We start from the raw sequence: 21,406 nt of genomic DNA on the forward strand, positions 1-21,406 counted from the left end.
TTGCCCAGGTCTCCACACCTCTCTCGGCAGTTACTCCCTGTATCTTTTTCTTGGGTCAAAACTTTTGAGGTGGGCTGCGAGGCAGCAGCGGCAGAGCGGGGCCACCGGGGCTCTGGCGGCGGCGCTTCAGCACCTCGGCCAGCGCCCGCCGCAGCCCCGCGCCCCGAGCTCGCGGATCCCGGCCCGAGCCCGCCTGCGGAATGCTCGCCCCCCAGGGCGGCTGCCGCTGCTGCCGCTGCTGCCGCCGCCGCCGCTGCTCCTGCTCCTGCTCCAGCCACCGCCTCTGCTCTACTCTGCTCTGACTGGCAGCCAGAAAGTGCAACTGCCGAGGGAAAGGTCTCTGCAGTAGGAGCGGAGTGGCTACCTAGAGGAGAGTAAAGAGAGGGCAGAACCCCAGATCAGAATGCAGGCGACGTCCAGCCTACTCAATCTCCTGCTGCTGTCTCTGCTTGCCGGATTAGATCCTTCCAAGGTATGGGCAATATTTCACTCTTGTTTGAAATAAATGTGCAATATGTAACCAGCCGACCAAAAATGCAAATAAATGTGCAAAAAAAAAAAAAAAAAAAAGGCACGAAGGACAGCTCTAGCTATCTTGTGGTGCCTGGCTTACCCCTACTGCTTGTAAGATAACAAGGTGAACTATCGGAGGAATAGCTCCTCAAGGTAGACTCCAGGCGAGGAGGGTTGGGGGGGGGGGGGGGAGGTACCAAGAGCAAGTATAATGTGTATGGGCACAGGGCTATGCGGCTCTCGGGGGGATTTAGCAGATTCCGTATCCCAGTGCTTAATGTTCTCTTTTGAAGTCGGACGGGTGATGCAAAAGGAGTTAGCAGTTGAAACAATGCAATTTGTAAACACGTATTAGGAGATGGTGCACCGCTTCTTTGTTGAAAGCAGAGAAGCGTTTTCCAGCTGATCCTGGTCAATAATACTCCCATCGCAGACGTGCTGCGGTTTGCGTCCAAAACATTTAGGATGCTGCTCGGAACCCACGGCAGAGCAGCGGAGCGATACGCTGCCATGGCTGAGAGGCGTGCGGGAAAGGAGCTTGTGTTTATTTGCTTCTTTCTTTTTTATAAAGAAAATCAGGAGGCACCGAGGAAGTTCTGATAACCAGTGTTAAGAAGCAGGAAGTGAGAGCCCTGTCAAACTAGGGTGGGCAGGAGGAAGGATGCGTTAGTTGGCTCATAGCTCTTGAACTCCGCAAATTATCCAGTACTGGTCACTAAAGTGAACGCTAAGCTCTTTGGATTAAAAAAGGTAGAAAAAATATGGAGAAATATTTTCAGCTGTGTGCGAGAAACGTCTTGACTATAAAGTGAGAGAATCTGAGAGCTTCAGCGTTCTAAGAAAACCACAGTTATCTAGAATAAGGGGTAAGCCATCCGGGAAAAAGAGTAAGAGATACAATTTTTGAAATCATTTTTACTTATTTAGCTTATCAAGAGCATTTTGACAAGAGAGAAAAAATGATACCATGTTACAAAACCATTTAAAGCTGCATTTTGGAATACTGCAAAGTTATTTTTAAAGCTTAACAGTATCTGTACAGTGTAGAGAAATGAAGTTTCTTTTCATAATTGTATAGAACTAACATGTAACCAAGCATAATCTAATATTATGGCTGACTATTTCTAGGCCTAAAATATAGTGAAAACTTAGAATCATATCATATACATTTGTAGTTATATCTGTGCACTTTTCATATTTAGAGAGACCTGATGAAAATAATTTTATTATAAAGGTATGGCTGTGCTGATACTGTCACTGTGAAATCTTCACATGGTGTGTGAATGCCACCCTAGTGATCTTAATAGAATATTTTACATACTAAGTGGTAGTTTACATCAGGTAAGAAGTGTTGGTTTTGTTTTTACGTTTTTGAATCTCTCTCTCTCTCTCTTTTTTTTTTTTTTTTTTGTTTCTGGATTTACAGTGACACATTCTACTGCCACTTTCATTATATTATGTTGGTTACCACTTTAGAATATATTCAATTATTTATTTCTTTTGGAATATTCTCGGTAAAACATTTTTTAAAAGCAAGGCAAATTACTGAGTTACTGCAGAAAAAAAAATCACTTAGAGTGAGTTTTGTCATTCTTTAAAATGAATTCAGAAATGTAGAGGTTTACCAGCAACTGCATGTGTGATTTGATTTGTCTGGTATCTTTAGTGTATAAATATCTTCTTGAATTCTTGAACCCATTCTTTCCCAAATTAGATATATGTAAGCACAAAAGAGCTGTTAGATAAATTAAAAGAACTATTACATCCACCAAATAAGTGACCTATTTAAGTCAATATGATCTTTTCTAGTATTGGTAAGTCTATGTCTTTGTATTCAACAATATATAACTTGTCTTTAGACTTAACTGGGGCTGTCTGGTACAATTGAGCTGAGAAATCCAGGGAAGGGAAGGTATACATGAACTTTTCAAACTATCCTTTTTGGGATCTAGATACTGCAATACAGTGTGTAAAGAACAGATGATATGTTGTTCTACACCACAAATGACATTATAGGAAATACTAAAAGGTTCACAGCAAGTGATTTTAATGTCCAAAACAGCTTTTGGGCTAGTAGACAAAATACTGCTTTAAAAAAGTGAATAAAACTACTTTTGTATGTTTTAGCAAACTGTTGTTGATCACCTAACTACAGCATCCCTCCCAACCAAATCACAAATGGTACCACTGAATTCTCAAAATAATTGTCAATTAGGTTAAGAGCTAGGAATTTTCTCAAACTGTGTTTGGTTTTGCATTAACTACTTAAGGGTTTAGATAAAATTAGCATTCATAATGCAAATTATGCATGACAAAATTGAAATAAAAATCCAATAATATAGAAGCATATAAGATCACAGTTTTTGAACAATAAGTGGTAATTTAGTGGTGACACCTAAATGTACAGAAACTCTAAACAGTTGATGTTTTTTAATATACTAATATGTTAGAACTGATATTTCACACTCACATTTTTAAATAAATACATTCAAATATTCTTCTATATTATTATGCTTTGTGTTTATGGTAAATATATATGTATAATCACACATGGATACACACAAATTTGCAAAATAAGAGAGCTCTTATAATTAAAAGGAGTTTTTTCAGGTATAGGATTGCCACATACATCAAATATTGGGAATCTAAACCTTAGTGATCATTGTATATTAATTTATCTAAAAACAATAAGGCTTTCTAACAACAGTACCGATTCCAACTTATGGAAAGCTATAATGATCATTTTTTCTGAGACTGTAACTTCCAGATCTTATATGACATCTTATAAAGTGCTTAAGTATCGCCATCTTATGGTAAGATAAGTTACTTGAAAGTCAATTTTATTTTTAAATAATAATAAAAAAAAAGGCCAAACTTCTTTATTCATAAGATAGACTTACTTTCAGCATTTGCTCACTTTCTTTCTTCTCATTTAATATGCCAGGAAATTGGCAAAATTAGCATTTTTTCAGGAAAGAAAGGCAATTCACCGCTAATTAATTATTCATATTTTATATAGACAGATTATCAATGTTCCTCTGAGGAAAATTATGAGAACTCTGTTTTCTTAATTAAAATCTTATTAACAAGTTTCTAGTTCCAGTTAGAAAAACCCATAAGTTTGTTACTTTACCTATTTTAAGAGAAATTAATTTTATTTGTAATGGAGTGCCTGAATTAGAGGCAATGTGCCAAATCATCATTCATTTAATAAGTAAATTTTTAAAAACCTGAAAGCTTGTAGGAATTCAATTATTGCTTAGTTTTATGGAGAAAGGAATATTTCGGTGCAGGAAATTCCTAAGAATGGCTGCTAGATGGCATCTCTGTGCTTTTAAACTAAACACACGGAGTTCAGTAATGACCTTGATAGTAGGAGAGTGAACCTCTTTTTCTTTTACAAGAAGATTTTTAGCAGACCATTATTTGAACATTATAACAAAATAGTAATTCCTGTGAATCAGAACCATGAATTTCTCTGCTCTGCAATGCTGAAACAGGAAGAAAGGAAGATATAAATGTGGCTGTGCAGGTTTAAACAGAACATTTTTACCAGAGTCAGATACTTGGGGAACAGTTAAAAAGAGGTGACATGGACAAAGCCACACACTGCAGTGACTGTTAAACTTTAAAGCAGGCGTACTTGTGTGATAAATAGATTGAAAAATACCTTAGCACACTTAGATTGAGAAAGCATTCACTATCTTCTTACCTAGAAATGTATTAAAGAACTTATCACCATGGTACTTGCTCACACCACAGACATAGAATGTAACAATGATTCAGCAATAATCTTCAACACCAAACTGTTCTGTCTCTCCAAAACAACCCAGCCAAGTAGAACTCTTGGATTAAATAAAACAGTTGTTTTAGAGCCACATAAAGATGATGAAAACCAAGAGAATTTCGATAATTATATTTTTAATGCTTCATAATGTAATACATCATGTATAAGTGCCTTTGCATTTTGGTATTGCTAAAGAAAATCATCAAAGACCTAAATTGGCTATGGTGGCTTCTGTACATAAATCTAGTTAAAGTTCTTGTTCTTTCAACTTTTAAATGAAATTAATGAAAAGCACGGCAAGAGAAATAAGCGGAGATGAATTCATTGCAAAATTCACCTTAAAATCTACCTTTTCCTATATTTCCTGTATGCCAGACACACCCTCTATACAACAGGACCAACTCAAATAGCACAGAAAATATGGATTGGATCGATGGCATTTGGCAAAAATCTGTAATTACACACTCGTAAACCCTGTTATGGTAAAAAGTGAAAAGTTCAATGCATCCCATCTGTGTTTTGAAAGAACAAATTACTTTCTTACTCTCATTTTATTCCATTACCCTTAACACAATTAAATTCTTATTTTAGAGAAAGTAAATATTCTTTCTCACTCTCTTGGCAATTTGAAAAAGTTAAAATGGTACCATTTTCCTTTATTTTTCTTTTAAAATTCTATCCCATATAATTTTGCAATTACTCTCTTTAAAAATGACTACTATGATGATTGATAGGTTCTCTGTTGAGAGGGAAAGCAGCACAAAAGTGAGAACCATAGGGGCAGGACTTAAGGTCCTTTATTTTTCATCCCTACTTTGCTACTATACATATGTGTATATGTATACATATATGTGTGTGTATTTGTGTATATATGTATATGAATGATGTTGAGGAAGCTGTGATGTCCCCTGTAAAATATGAAGCCTAAATGTTCTTAAAATCTATTTGCTAGGGGATCCCTGTGTGGCGCAGCGGTTTAGTGCCTGCCTTTGGCCCAGGGCGTGAAACTTGGAGACCTGGGATCAAATCCCACGTCAGGCTCCTGGTGCATGGAGCCTGCTTCTCCCTCTGCCTATGTCTCTGCCTCTCTCTCTCTCTCTCTCTCTCTCTCTCTCTCTCTGTGAGTATCATAAATTAAAAAAAAAATCTATTTGCTAAACTCTAGAATGACTCTGTGCTATGCTTTGCATGTTTATGGGCCCCCAATCTCCCTAATCCTATTCATATTGAAACCTAAGGCCCAAGGTGAGAGTATTAAGGTATGCGGCTTTGGGAGAAATAATTAGGTCCTGAAAATGGAACCTTCATAAATGAGATTAGTGCCCTGATCAAGAAGCCACAGAGAGAAAGCTCATTCTTTCCACCATGTAAGGATACAAAAAGAAGTCTACAATCTGGACTATGCTGGCACCCAGGTCTTAAACTTCCAGCCTCCAGAACTGTGAGGAATAAGTATCTGTTTATAAGCCACTCAGTGGAGAACTTTGTTACAGCAGCCCATACAGACTATGATACTTTATTTAATACTATTTGACATTCATTAAAAAATTAGCAAATCATTTGGTAGGGTATAGATTCTAAGATCATAAACTTTGCGAGATCTGGGGATCAGTCTGCCTAGATAACATCATAATGTTTTCATCTTCTGTGTTTGACATTTAATAAAGCCTTCAGTTTTCAACTTCCTCACATGCCATCCTCTCCTTCCCTCCAGTCTCCACATTCATGATCCCTGTACTCAGGCTTCTATTCATTTAGCCATCAAACTTTGCTCACCTGACAAGACCGTGAGTGGATCTGAAAACCAACACCTTTCTTACTTCATCCCTAAGTCTTTTATTTAACGAAAATTCTCTAGTGAAAGGCAAAGTAAAAACTTATCTTATATGAAGGGAATTGCCAGTGTGCTAAGGAGATGTAAGAGGTACTTAGGAGGGCTACTTATAAAAGGTGCTGCATGTTCATTGCTGACTCTTCCCAAGCAGCAACATCTTTAAGGATTTTAGACTTGCAATTATTAGAAAAACCTCAATTTTTGTACTAACAAAATATATACATATAGAAAATTAGACTGGATAAAACTGAGGCTTGGCATTTGATTTACTGAAGTATCAGTCACATTTTACTTTTTAAAAATTGGCATCAGTGAAAATAATAGAGGAGATGCAAAATCAGACTGCTGTCTTCATAGGTTATGTGAGATGACAGTGAGTCTTTGGGATCATCTGTGTATTTGTGCGAATGTGTATGTGTGCATATATATGCACAGATGATTTCACGATGGCATTAAGATATTAAAGTAACATAAAAAAATAAAAATAAACAAAGTAACATAAAAAATATCTAAACATGTGTTACCTAGATCCCAGGTTTAAATCTAAAATATGATCTTGAAATTAGTCTCCATTTACTCAGTTTATGCCACTTACCAATTACAAATCTTGAAGGAGATTTTCTATGAAACTAGCATTATTATTGGAATTTTCCAATATAATTTTTAAAATTGTATACCAAATAAATTCAATATAAAAAGACAAGCTAAACATGAAATCATAAGAATGGTTTTAAGGCCTAACTGTGCAACCTTTAAGTAAGACACTTAAACCTCTCTGATGCTGTTTTCTTAACTATGAAATGGAATAGCGATAGAATTTACACCATTATTAATTATATATATAATTATATATATATATTACTTATAACTATAAATCATTTATATATAAAACTATGTTTCTATACAAATATTTCATAACCATCAATCTATAACCAGACCTAAAGTCTGTTTTGTACGATATATAAAGATCATGATAGAAAAGGGCCTCTCATACCCCTTTATCCTTGCTTTTCCTTCTCAGCTTTTAGAAAAGTGAATGTCATATTATGTATGATCAGCAGAATTTCTCAGAATAAGCCCATAATTTTGGCCAAAGCTCCAATTTCAAAATATCACCTTAAAAATTTACATCATACTTATATCCCACAAGGCACCACTTACAAATTTGTTAGAAAAAAAAAATACAGGACATGAAGAGTGGTTCCATAATTTTAGAGCCAAACTACATCCAGAAAAGAGCTTTTAAACTAATCATGGAGAGTGGATCACAGAAAGGATGGATATATTTAAATAAAGATCTATCAACAGATAAAACTGCTTTTTTGACCAGCATAAAAAGTGTAGGCTTCTTGTGTCTCTGCAAAGCATACCAATGATAGTTTAAATCCTCTGTAAGTTTTAAAAATATCAGAAAAAGATTTAGAAAGAGGTTTTCTCAAATTACTCGGTCTAAGAAGTCATTGTCTTAGTCCTTTCAGGGTGCAATAACAAAATATCATAGACTAGGTAGTTTATTAACAGAAATCTATTGCTCATAGTTCTGAAGGATGGGAAGTCCAAGATCAAGGCACCAACATGGTCACGTTTTGGTAAGGGTCTTTCCCTGCTTCATAGCTAGTGACCTCTCACTGTGCTCTTACATGTAGTAGAGGCTAGGGAGCTCTGTGGAATCTCTTTTTATAAGGATACTAATCTCTGGGTGCCTGGGTAGCTCAATGGTTGAGCATCTGCCTTTGGCTCACGTCATGATCCTGTGGTCCTGGGATCAAGTCCTGCATCAGGCTCCCTGCTAGGCAAGGAGTCTGCTTCTCCCTCTGCCTCTGTCTCTGCCTCTCTCTGTGTGTTTCTCATAAAGAAGTAAAGAAAATCTTAAAAAAAAAATAAGGGCACTAATCTCATTCAATGAAGGCTCCTCCTTGATGACCTAATCACTTCCCAAAGACCCTACCTCCTAACAGCATCACATTGGGCATTATGATATCAACAATTTGAGCAGGGAGGACACAAATGTTCAGAACATAGCAGTCATGGAGAAATAACTTTTATGAACATAGTTTCTCTGCTTTTTTCTCTTGGATTGCTTTCCCAGTCGGGTAGATGAGCTCTGTGGAATGGTATGCACACCATTCTATAGAGGGATTTAACTTAATTCTGTTACTTGCTACAAGAATTTGCAAACACTTTTGGGGAAAGGAGATTCCAAACAGTGTAAGACCATCTCTATCAGAAGTTCTACATTGGATGCCTGGGTGGCTCAGTGGTTCAGCATCTGTCTTTGGATCCCGAGGTCCTGGGATCGAGTTCCACACCAGATTCCCCACAGGGAGCCTGCTTCTCCCTCTGTCTGTGTCTCTGCTTATCTCTATGTGTCTCTCCTGAATGAATAAATAAAATCTTAAAAAAAAAATACTGCCACTAATTTGAATGGTGCTAATAAAAATGGTCAAAAATATTCTTGGAATAAAAAAATAAAGTTGCCTAAAAACATTGATTTTTCTATGTTTTTAAAACTGGGTGTTCTAAAGTATATATCACAAGGTTATGCCTTCCATCATTCTTATACCAAGCCTTTAGAAGAATAAAAATAAGTTCAGAAAGAGGATCACAGATGCTGTTGTGTTCCTCCTTTTGCCTCTCCTTGGAAAGCTCTTTCCCTCTTCTCCATATGTCAAAATTTTACCTATATTTTAAGATGCAACTCAAATGTCACTTCTTCCATAAATCCTTCCCTGACACTCCTCACACCCCAGGAAGAGGTAATCCTGATAAACTAAAAACTCCTAGGAGAAAAGAATCATGTTTTATTCATCAATGCATTTATAGCCACCTGCCTCTGACACAGAATAGGTATTCAAAAACACAGATTGAGTTGAATTTCTTTTTCCCCCCCAAATATGCAGAATACTCTATTTCTAATCACTCTTATTATACTTTTTACTTTTTCCCAATTGAGTATTTATTGAATTGTGTCTTCCCTACTAAACTGTAATATACCTGAGGGCAGGCTGTGTCTTGGTCATTATCTTATCTTTTCCTCTCTAGTGACTACAGTGCCTTTTCAGGTAAAATATTTAACAAATATTTGTTGAATGTACAAATGAATAGATGAAGAAAAAAATAAATCAAGAAACACCCAAAAACTTAAAATCTCGGGTTAAATATAATATACATTTAGGGTCCATGCTCTCACCAGAAAAGATATTAGGAGCAGGGAAGTTAAGATACATTTTAAGAATCTTGGTTTTAAGGGCTTAGAACTCATATCAGGTTATTTGTCTTGAAGGATGCTGCAAGATTATGTCTTTTTAAGTTTTTTATTAATTTCCTGTTCTACTCCATATCCTTGGTGCTATTTTTGACTTCTCATAGCTCTCTGGGGTGCTACAACCTTAATACTCTTGAGAATTACCTGCTCTGTCTCCTGATACTTGGTGGTAATGTTAGTATATATTCTTATTCTTTGGTGTATGTATAAGCATCCATTTTATTTGTATAGGTTTATAAGTCTGAACAGTTCATTAATGTGTAACTGCATCTTGACTAACTTTAGTTTAAGTAATGTTTTAGACGTATCTGATAATATTATTATCAGATACGTATATTACTGATATTTCTCCATCTCTTTTTAGGGACTCCATTATTTTTTTAAGAATCTAAAATATTCTCTTAAAATTGTTCTCTTACTATACATTCTTATAATAGTACCATGCAAAGAAAGGTAATATTGCCTCCATATTTGTACTGCATTGCTAAATTGCCACAACACCATGATACAGAATAATATTAAATGATAAAAAGCAAATATAGGTAGACTGGAGTAAAAAAATCATCTGAATTGTAACTTCTAAATATCATCAGAAATCCAATATTTTCATGATTAACTTTGTAGGCTAAAATGCTCTGAAAAGAAATGTCAGTAATAAATTGTCCTAACAGCACAAACAAGCAGCTATCTAGATAACCCCAAAGGGAGTGCATAAATTGAATAGATGATCCTTTTTATTTTTCCAACTAAGTTGAAGGTGATTAAGAAGCATTATCCCATGATGATTTAAATAGCATTACTAGAGGGACCAATTCCAGATGGCAGGATTTCTTCAAATAGAGAATCAGTATTGGAAATGTTGATTCACTGACACCAAAATGTCATGGGTGAAATATTAACTTACAAAAGACACCACCACTTCTGGGAATGATCTATGTCTATGGCTACTTAGGGAATTGTTTATTTGGAATTAGGACCAATGGTAAGTATTTTTAAACCTACATACATTTTGCGGTATGATCACTATATCTTAGTGTGTATCATTGTAGTACTAAATAAACAAAAATATTATCTGGCTCAAGATCCACTGAAGATTTTTTATTATGCTTATCATTTAATTTATATTGTGCTACAGATATACTCTACTTTTTATGACAACCTGAAAGCTACACAAAGTCAGAGAATAACTCAACTCTAGCTTGATTGCCATATACCTTAAAACACTCTAGGGATACGCAGGAGGAAATGTAGAGAGTCTTATGAAGCTCATGCCAAAAGAGTGGTTATTGTAATATGACTCAAAACTGAGCATAAGATATGTGAGAGTAAGAAATCAAGTGGATAGAATCAATTAATAATTTCTATGTGGTGCCTTTATTAGTTCCAAAGCATCATGACTTTCCTGTCAGTCAAAGCAATAAAAGACTTCAACTCTAAATATCTGTCCTAAAATACGATGGAATAAGATTTTAAGAAGTGACAAAATTATAAATGATCTTATATGTAGCATAGAGGCGTATACATTCCTATACAGCTAAAAGAAAAAAAAAGGGTTGAAGAAGATAAGTATTTGTTTACACACTGGAGAGATTGAGGCTCTCACAGATGATGCATTCATTTACCAAAATGTATTTAAGTATTTCAAGTGGTTTTGTGCCCCACCCCCACCCCCCAAATAATTTCATTAATTACTCTGAGAACTGGTTACCATTTTATTACTGTCGGCATTGGCTTTTAGAAAAATCGCTAATTTAGTTCAACTCATCTTTAATATCTCTTAGTAAGAAGAAATGGAAGGAAAAGGCAATGAAAACATCCTTAATTTCCTTTTTCTTTCCTGCATCTTAACTTTGCAAAGAAAGAGGCAATAGAAATGTGATTGTATTTTGTCCATTTTTAATAATTTATTTTGGAAAAGATACCTCTCAAGAGACTCAACCTACTTAATATTAACATATAAAATGAAAATATAGGAAAAGAGAAACTTTACCAAAGCAAATTACATAATAATTAGGAAATTGGAAAGTCCACTGTGTTAGAGACAGAGTACTAAATTAGGAATTTAAAAAGCTGGGGCCTAGTATCAGTAGTTGTATGGCTTGGAAAACTCACTAAATTATTTTGGTTTCCATTTCCTCACATACAAAATGAAAATGTTGAGCCAATTTTTTTTTTTTTTTAAGGGCAGGTCCTCCTAAAATGAGGCACATTCCTCTCTATCAGTGTAGCTCATCATTTTTTCATCCTCTCTTGTGCTCATAGATTCTCAAATTGTTAAAATTAAAGCTAAAACGTAGGTCCCTTTTACTGTACTGCTGAAAATCAAAGTTAATATCATTGAGAAAATCATGGCACCTTAGTCATACATATGGTGACACAAAAATAAATGTAAAATATATAAGCTTATTTCACATCTGAAACATAGAATATTTAATCTTTATTTTGTATTCTTCCTTATTATTAGCTTTTGAAGATTCAATAAAAATAAATGAAGAAGGACATTTCATTTCTACTGTCCTTATCTGACAGCAGTTAAAAGAGACTCTAAGAGTTACAAGAGATAGACTACCTATTTTATTTTGCATAAATTTCCTCCATAATATAACTGATGGATGCTTAGCTAGCTTCTGTCCTTATGTTTGTATTATTGGAGAATAGGGACAGTATTCAAGGAATTGGATTATTTTTAATCAAAAAATAATTACAAATTTTTTTAATTGAGTTATGACTTCCAATGATATTTTCTACTACTGAGTTATGATTCATTATTTGATTAAATACAATAAGAAAAAAAGTATATGGACTGTGGTAGACAGAATAATGTCCCCCCAATGATGTTCACATCCTAGTCCCCTTAAACAGAGAATATGCTACTTTACTTGGCCAAAGGGCATTTGTAAATGTGACTAAATTAAAAATTTTGAGATGAGAAGATTGTCCCAGATTGTCTGATGGACCCAATATAATCAAAAAGGCCTTTATAAGAGGATGGCTGGATGCATAGCATCAGAAAAAGAAGAGAAGATGACAGAATGGAGATTGGAGGGAGTTGCTTTAAAGATGGAAGAAGGGGCCAAAAGTCAAGGAATGTGTGCTATCTCTAGAAGCTTGACAGCTGAGAAAATGCTTCTCCAGAGACTCCAGCAAGGAATATAGCCTTGCCAACACTTTGATTTTAACTTCATAAAACTTACTTTATATGTCTGCCCTCTAGACATAAGACACCAAACTTATGTTGTTTTAAAGCACTAAGTTTACAGTAATTTCTTACACCAACAACAGGAAACTAATACATTAATCTAGATGATAGTAATTACTATGTAAAAAAGTAGGCCACGTAATGCTATAGCCTATGCTTCTGAATATTAAGGTTAGAGGAACAATAGATGTGAAATTACAGTGAGTTCTAAAAATTAAAGTTAGATAATATAGAAATAAAATACTGCCTATAAAGAAGACTAATTAGATTATACATGAACCTAATTTAGTTACATGATAGGTAACTGTGTTCCCTAGCTGACATTTATAAGATACAAGTGAGTCTTTCAGTTATTGATGTTAGGCAAAATCTGCCTCACTCTTGGTCTATGAATTAAGTGGTTGTCATTTCATTTCTTTATCAGCCTAAGACCTTAAAAGCATTTGATGCCACATTCTCTCTACTGGATTTGTCATCTACAGTGAAAATACAAATACATTGGCTACCTATGATTTAGTATAATAATGAAGACAGATCCTTCTTTTCACCAGTCAGATTTGATCTACCAAAGGCGCTGGCATGTCTTCAGATGAAAGCAATTTTGTTTAGAGAACCAATGCATGTTACACAATAAAGGCATGGTCAAATATGATGATTGCTTAATGATATTCCACAAAGTATAAGCAAGATCCATCCCCTTTTATGTGCAGCTGAAAAAGAAAATTGTGCTGTTGAGTTTGCTTGTTTAGTTTTAAATAATTGGGATTTGTTTTTGACTTTAAGAAAATCTGCAAAGTGAAAAAAATAATTAGTCCAGAAATTAATGACTCTCAATAATCTTAATTAACACATGTTACATTCATATCATATTCATATTAGGGTAATTATTTTTCAACAAATACTCATGCCTGGCAACATTGTAGGAGTTGGAGATAAAAGAATTTTTTTAAGAGGTATAGTTATTACTCTCAAGAAGCCCTTAATATTTCTACTGGAGAACTCAATCAGATATACTAATAATCTAGTACTGTATGATATGTCCTGTAACAGACACTTACATAGGACACAAGTAGGAGACAGGGAATGAACACCTTCAGCAGGCCAGGCATAAGAGAAAATTTCCTGGGGGAAGGTGATGCTTAAAGGAAAATCAGCAAGACGATGAAGGAAGAAAGGGGTATTCCATTAAAAGGCAACAAACTGTATGAAGTCACAGAGATATAAAGAAGCATGTGAAACACTTTAGAGCTGTTTGTTTTACGACTTGAGTTGTTTTACGACTAATTTTGTGATAAATAGAAGTTGATGAAAAAGAGAGCTATTGGTAGCATTAAAATGGTAGAAGAATGATTGCCTAAAGCGTCCAAGATTTGACCTGTACCAGATTTTAAAATATTTTTGTATTTTAATTACCTTAAGCCAAAACAAATAAATAAAACAAAACACAATGTAGTTATGTTAGAGTTATCCAGAGAAACCAAACCAACAGGATGTACAGGCTGTGTATGTGCGTGCACAGGTGCACACACATATATATGAATATATATCATACATAATATATAAAAATATTGATTTTGAGGAATTCTTTTATGTGATGGATATTTCCCCAGTTCTGTTGTCAGCAAGCTGGACACCCAGGAGAGCCAATGGTGTAGTAATCCAAAAGCCTGCAGGCTTGAGACCTAGAAAGAGAAGTGTTTCAGTTGCAGTCCAAGGTAGGGTTAAAAAAAAATCAATGTCCCAGCTCAAAGGCAGTTAGACAGAAGGAATTTCCTCTTACTAAGCCTTTTATTTCTATTCAGGATTCCCTACCTGATTGAGTGAAGCCCACAAACATTAGGGAGAGGAATCGGTTTTACTCAGTATACTCAATTCAACTGTTAATGTCATCCAGAAACACCGTCACAGAGACACTCAAGGTTATGCTTGACTGAATATCCGGGCATACTATGGCTTAGTCAAGTTGACACATAAAATGAATTACCTAACATAACAATGACATTTAAAAAGTATTTTGTGGGGATCCCTGGGTGGCGCAGCGGTTTGGCGCTTGTCTTTGGCCCAGGGCGCGATCCTGGAGACCCGGGATCGAATCCCACATCAGGCTCCCGGTGCATGGAGCCTGCTTCTCCCTCTGCCTGTGTCTCTGCCTCTCTCTCTCTCTCTCTGTGACTATCATAAATAAATAAAAATTAAAAAAAAAAAAGTATTTTGTGGTTATATATCTAAGCATCACTATTTTATGTCTTTCTATCCAATCTCATCTCTAGCTAGCTAGCTAGCTTTGTAACATATACCTATTTTCATCATCAAAACCTAAATTACTGAGAAGAATCCCAACACATCTTACCCCAATATCTCTATGATTTCATTGTGATTGTCTGTCTCTCCCTCATCCATGCTGATTAGGCTCCCCTATAAACGGTGACTGGAGATTCCTTGTGCATTGTGGGTTGCATCACTACCACCATATATGAAAATTATTACTCAATAATTAAAACGATTGTAAATCTTTTGATAACAAGTCTGTTGTCAAGATAGTCTCCCCACACAAATCATCTTCTACTATATTCTCATCTAGTTAGAAGATAATTCTGGCGGGACGCCTTGGGTGGCTTAGTGGTTGAGCGCCTGCCTTTGGCTTAGGGCATGATCCCGGAGTTGCGGGATTGAGTCCCGCTTGGGGCTCCCTGCATGGAGCCTGCTTCTGCCTCTGCCTGTGTCTCTGCCTCTCTCTGTGTGTCTCCCATGCATTAATAAATAAAATCTTTTAAAAAAGAAGAAGATGATTCTGGCTTGGTTAAATTGGCTTGCAAGTTGACATCACCTGAAACTTTTAGTCAGGTTGCATATTGATTTCAAGTTCTAATGATCAGATTTTTTCATCATGCAACGATTTTCATCTTGGAATTTCTTTCATCTTTATTTTTCCTTTTCCTTCCTTCCCTCTTTACTTATTTTCTTCCTATTTTTCCAATTCATTCAAAAAATACAAAAAAAATCATAACATTAAAAATTGGAGAAGAAAAGTTCAAGCAATGTAAAACTGGTTGCCATGTTGCTACAAAACACCAAAATGGCCATAGTCATTTTGCTAAGTCTGCTATGGAAGTGTGGAGCCTGTCACCAATAACACGACATCTGCATCACTAAGGACATATAGTGGAAGATTTTCAATGCATTTTTAGAATGTCTGCCATGCCCCTAGCATTAACTGGAATCTAAGGATACAGCAGTGACCAACGAAACAAAAACCTCTGCCCTCATAATGCTTAAAATCTAACATAAATAAATAAGCAAACAAATAAGCAAAATGTATGTCACCTGATAGTACATTATACGAAAGAATATAAAGAGGAAGAAGTAGTGACATGTTGTGAGGTAGAAACAAAAACATAGGTCCCACAGTAAACCTGATACTTGAGTTGAGACATGAAGGTAAGGGAGTAATCTATGTAAATATCTGGTGGAAGAGAGTTCTAAGCATAGAAAATTTTAAGTACAAATTCATCAAGTAAGAGCACATATGGCAGAGTTGAAAAAAGGCAAGGAGGCTAGTGAACAAGTGAAATGAACAAAAAGGAAACTAACAGGAAATGAGATAAACAGTTTAGCAGGGGGAGAGATCATGTGGATTCCTGTAAGTGGTTTGAAGGATTCTGTGGGATGGGAAGACACTAGTGTGTTTTGAGCACAGATATGACATATTATTTTACTTCTGGTGATGAGGGAAGGATTATAGAGACCAAGTGGTATAAAAAATTAAATTAGTGATGATAACTAACAGAATTTGTTCAGTGAGTTGAAAACTGGCAATGGAGTTTTTTGGCTTAAACAACTTGAAAGGAAATATGTCTCTCAAGATGCAAAACACACTGGGAGAGATTAGGTGTTTGATTTTAGAGTTGCTAAGTTCGAAATGTCTATTAGACACCCAAGTGGTATTGTTAAATAGGCAGTTGGTATTTAGAGCTCAGTGGAGAGATCTAGACTAAATATAACATTTTGAGAATCATTAATATGCCAGTAGTATTCAAGCCTATAAAACTGGAGGGGACCAGTGAATGGAGGGGACCAGTGAGAGAAGGGGCCTGAACTCTATGCCTCAAATATTTAGAGGTAAAAAGCTAAGGGAAAACCAATAATAGAGACTGAAAGGAATGAGACAAGAGGAAAACTTGGAGAAGATACTCTCCTGAAAACAATATGAATGAAATGTCTCAAGGAGAAAAATGTATTAAATTATTTTCGGGCAGCCCGGGTGGCTCAGTGGTTTAGCGCCGCCTTCAGTCCAGGGTGTGACCCTGGGAATCGAGTCCCACATCAGGCTCCCTGCATGGATCCTGGTTCCCCCTCTGCCTGTGTCTCTGCCCCTCTCTCCTCTCTCTCTCTCTCTCTCTCTGTCTCTCATGAATAAACAAATAAAAAATCTTTTTAAAAAACCATTTTCATATGCTATAAATGGGCCAAGTTATATGAAAAATGAAAATGAATCATCTTTAAAAATGGAATCATTGGGGCTCCTGGGTGACTCAGGCCATGATCCCAAGGTCCTGGGATAGAGCCCCAAACTAGACTCCCTGCTCAGGGGGATCAACTTCTCCTTCTGCCCCTTCCTGCTGCTCTTGTGCTCTCTCTGACTCTCTCTCAAATAAATAAATGAAATCTTAAAAAAAAAAAAAAAAAAGAAATGAAATCCTGGGTAACATTGATAAGTGGTTTCGGTAGACTGATGGTGGCAAATCGTCATCTTAATGGAGTCAATAAAATAGAAAGGCAGAACAATTATAGATAACAAACAGATATAAACAACACTTCTGAGGAGTTCTGCTAGGAAGAGAAGAGAAATGGGGTAAACCTAGAGAAGGATATGGCATCAGACATGCTTGGTTTTGTTGATGTCTAAAATGGAAGAAATAACACCATGTTATAATGCTGATAATAATCACGAATAATCACAAATGGTTTTAAATAGGATCACAGAGAATTCTTCTGTGGGAACAGGCGGGAAGACAAAGTATGTGTACTAATGCTATTTGTAGTTTAGATAGGGGAGTACAGACACGGGGAAGCTCCCTTGTAATTGCTTTCATCTTCTCAGTGAAATAGAAAGAATGGTCATCAGCTGAGAGTGATGATGGGTTATTGGTAGGAAGAAGAAAAGAATAATGTCCTGAAAACTGCAATTAGGAGTGAAGAGGACAGCTTTTCCACTGTCAGGCTTTGATAGAGGAGTATGGCAAAGGGCTTGAGAGTGCCTTAGAGGCAGCTGTCTACTCAGGAGAGAACCAGATTTCAATAAAAGTAAAAAGGTGAGGAAATTTTCAGAGGAGAGAGTAGACATGAGGGAATGTCACTAGTGATTGATTGTGAGTTTCTCACATGTTACTGTCTGCATTAAATCGATAATGAATCTTTCATGTACATTGAAAGACAAGTCTGAGTTTTCCCCAGGATCTAGGTTTTTGGTTTGTTTGTTTTTTTGTTTTTTGGGTTTTTTTTTTTTTTTTTACTGAGTCTATGAAGAAGTTTAGCCAGCCCAAATCTCTCTTGATGTGGAAAAGATACAAAGCCATAAACTAGTTGAAGGGCATTCAACAAGGGTATTACAGAAAGTGAAAAGATGCATCACTCCTTTCCCCCTCACTTTAGGCCAGATTTATCTTAGATGTCACACTGTACTTAAGGGAAGACTCATCCACTGAGTCTTGGAAGTTGATATGATCTAACCAGGAAAGACGGGCAGAACTGCCAACCAGTGGGATTGTATATTTTAACCATATAGGGCCAAACCTCTACCCTGAAAAATTCCTTGAAATATTTTTAAAGCAATACAACTAAGTTGTATTGCTGGCTAAATGAAGACTATCAATCCCAACTAGAAATTTCCTCACATCCATGAAAACATATTGTTACAGTCTCACCAAACACACATGAGAACAGTGAGCTCACTTTTATTCTACAAATCCTGAGACCAAAATAAAATCTTATCAATGTATTATATTAATGGGAAGAAATTTGTAGTTTGGTATATTTAGCAATTTCTTTCTGCTCTGGTGTATGTCCAAAGGAGACATGGCTCACATATGTCTTTTAATCTATTACACAATGTATTTCTAATTATCCAACAAACATAACAGAAGAAAAAATGTTAAGTTTAATTTTATGTAACTAAAGCAAGCAAAACAAAAAAAGATCTATGTGACATTCTCATTTTCTTGCTACAATATAACATTACAGTAGAGTAAAAGGAATGTTAAGGTGATATAATGATGTTGAAATAAAAGTCAGGAAATAGAAAAATTAAAACAGGTGCCTGTGTATTTGTGCATATGTGTGCTTGTGTGTGAAAGAGGGAAAGTTCCATCTGGCAACTACTAAAGTAAAACCTCAACAATCAAACTCTATTACGTTAATTAAGGAAATAGGTGAACGGCATGAATTACAAAATATTTTTAAACGCAGCTTATTTCCAAATCACATAATAACCTAAGTTAATCTTACAAATTTTATTTGAACTGTTGCCTACTACAGAGCTTTAGAACTCATTGTAAAAATAGACGAGATCACTTTCAAATTATCCTATCAATTAAATGAACATGGATGATTTAAATTCCCCACCAAAATTCTATTTATAATAAAAAAGCTTGTTTCCTTCCTTCCTGCTTTTCTCCTTGTTTTTCTTTTTATGCAAAGAAAACACTATTTTTAAGCTCTATCATAGTTACTCTGTGATAGAAATTATGGGAAATTGCAGCAAATAATATTTCTTGATTGAAATTATAAGAAATTATGTGTCTTATTTGAACCATGTTACTTTTCTGTAAATTACATATTTCTCAGTAATAGAGAGGTAATACTTCTCTCTGAGACTACGTGAAGCTTAAATAGCATTTTGAAGCACCAAGTCCACTACCTAGCATTCAGGGGGTGTTGACTGAAAATATCAATATATTAAGCCAGACTGTCCATGAGCTATGGAGGTATACTGCAATAGCTCCCTCTTCTTTACTGTATAGTTCCTAATAAAGTGTATATTAGATATTGCCAAGCAAATCTATTAATGAATGTGTAAAGGATTTTAAAGGAAGTGCTAAATGAATGTCAGCTTATTTTTCAGTAAATTAGTATTCAAAAACATTGCTTGTACTGTATGTCCTACTTCTTAACTAATGTAATAAATCTGTGACCTGGCTTTACTCATTTAGTTCACCTTATCCAATTTTACATGATTCCCAACATATCTTATGAAAAAAGAAAAGATACCTATCCCTTTCAGAAACTCTTCACGTGCTCCTGGCCCCATTCTCATAAAGTTTAATTTTTTTAGATTATCTTTGGAACAGTGGTATGAACGTGTTTATATTTAGGGAAACAAAAGAAAAAAGAAAGTAATAAAGATCCTTCAAAATAGAAAAGGCTATAACTGTGGGAATAAATCAAGAGTGTAATTAAAAAAGAAAACGTGATAACCAATGATTTGCCATATGATTAACAAATGAGGAGTAGAAGGAGGCAATTTTATAAGTTCTATCTTTACTCACTTATAGATCATCTCTCATCTTATGAACACTACTTGTTGGTGTTGAAAATTCTTTTGCAGAAAGTCATATAGAATTGAACAAATGCCCCCCTAAAGCCTCTTCCAATTCTAAGATGTATGGTGTTTTCAATGCAACAAATCTATGCTAAGCACATGTTCATTTCGGTCCCCCACATGCTGTGATTTTCCAATTTTCTAAGCTCTTCTTTGTACTCATGTCCCATTTGGTATTTATCCAGAATCATAATACATGTTTGAGAAAAAGAGTAATGCAAACCTATCTAAATTTCAGTTGACTATGGTCCAGCTCTTTAGCAAAATAAAATATCTCAAAGAAATCAAAGATTAAAGATGTCAGAATAGAATAAAATCAGTCACTGGATCATCTGAGAACTTTTCCCAACTATTATAGTGAGAATGTTGAGAATGAGGAAAAGGTTGACTGTAACTCCCAAATGAATATTGTTGAATTACTAATCATTTTAGATTCTTCCATTTTAATAAAGGATATTAATTCTACAACTAGCACAATTGTTAACACACAGTTTGTATAACTACCATTGAGATTTCCAGAGAATAAAATATCTAGTTTACTACTACCCAATTTTTATTGAAAGCACTGTTAAAAGCAAATAATTCAGGGGAGGTTGACTGAATATACCAATATATTAAGCCAGACTGTCCATGAGCTACGGAGGTATACTGCAATAGCTCCCTCTTCCTTACTGTATAGTTCCTAATAAAGTGTATTTTATATTTTGCCAAGTAAATCTATTAATTAATGTGTAAAGGATTTTAAGATCCTCAATAAACAGGGGATGAAATCATTATCCCTCTTGGAATCAAGCATATAAAGCTCTCATTTAAAAAAAAAAAAAAGGAATATAACATGGTAGTTAAAAATTCATGATATAGAATTGAATTTGATCAAGATTTTCTGCTTATTAGCTGTGGAACCTTTGAGAAATTAACTTCTACAAACTTCATTTTACTGACATATAAATTTAGAGTAAAGGAGCACCTGGGTGGCTCAATGTTGAGCATCTGCCTTTGGCTCAGGTCATGATTCTGGGGTCCTAGGATCGAGTCCCACATCAGGGTCCCTCAAGGGGGCCTACTTTTCCTTCTGCCTATGTCTCTGCCTTTCTCTCTGTGTCTCTCAGGAAAAAATAAATAAAATATTTTTTAATTAATTAAGGGGAAAGTGAAACATTTCTCATAAGATTGTTGTGGGGAAGTATATGAGATAATATATTCGGGGAGTA

At 35.4% G+C, this 21,406-nt stretch overlaps 1 protein-coding gene across 1 annotated transcript in view; it reads left to right on the forward strand.

Moving 5' to 3' along the window:
• Positions 1-243: 243 nt before the first annotated feature.
• Positions 244-21,406, forward strand: part of OLFM3 (olfactomedin 3) — a 188,581-nt gene continuing 167,418 nt past the window's right edge. Inside the window, exon 1 of the mRNA XM_041747233.1 lies at positions 244-472. Coding sequence (XP_041603167.1) covers positions 404-472 — 69 coding nt within the window. The 5' untranslated portion in view covers positions 244-403. The remainder of the gene's footprint in view (positions 473-21,406) is intronic.

The sequence above is a fragment of the Vulpes lagopus genome, chromosome 3 (assembly GCF_018345385.1).
Source record: "Vulpes lagopus strain Blue_001 chromosome 3, ASM1834538v1, whole genome shotgun sequence".
Classification (NCBI taxonomy): domain Eukaryota; kingdom Metazoa; phylum Chordata; class Mammalia; order Carnivora; family Canidae; genus Vulpes; species Vulpes lagopus.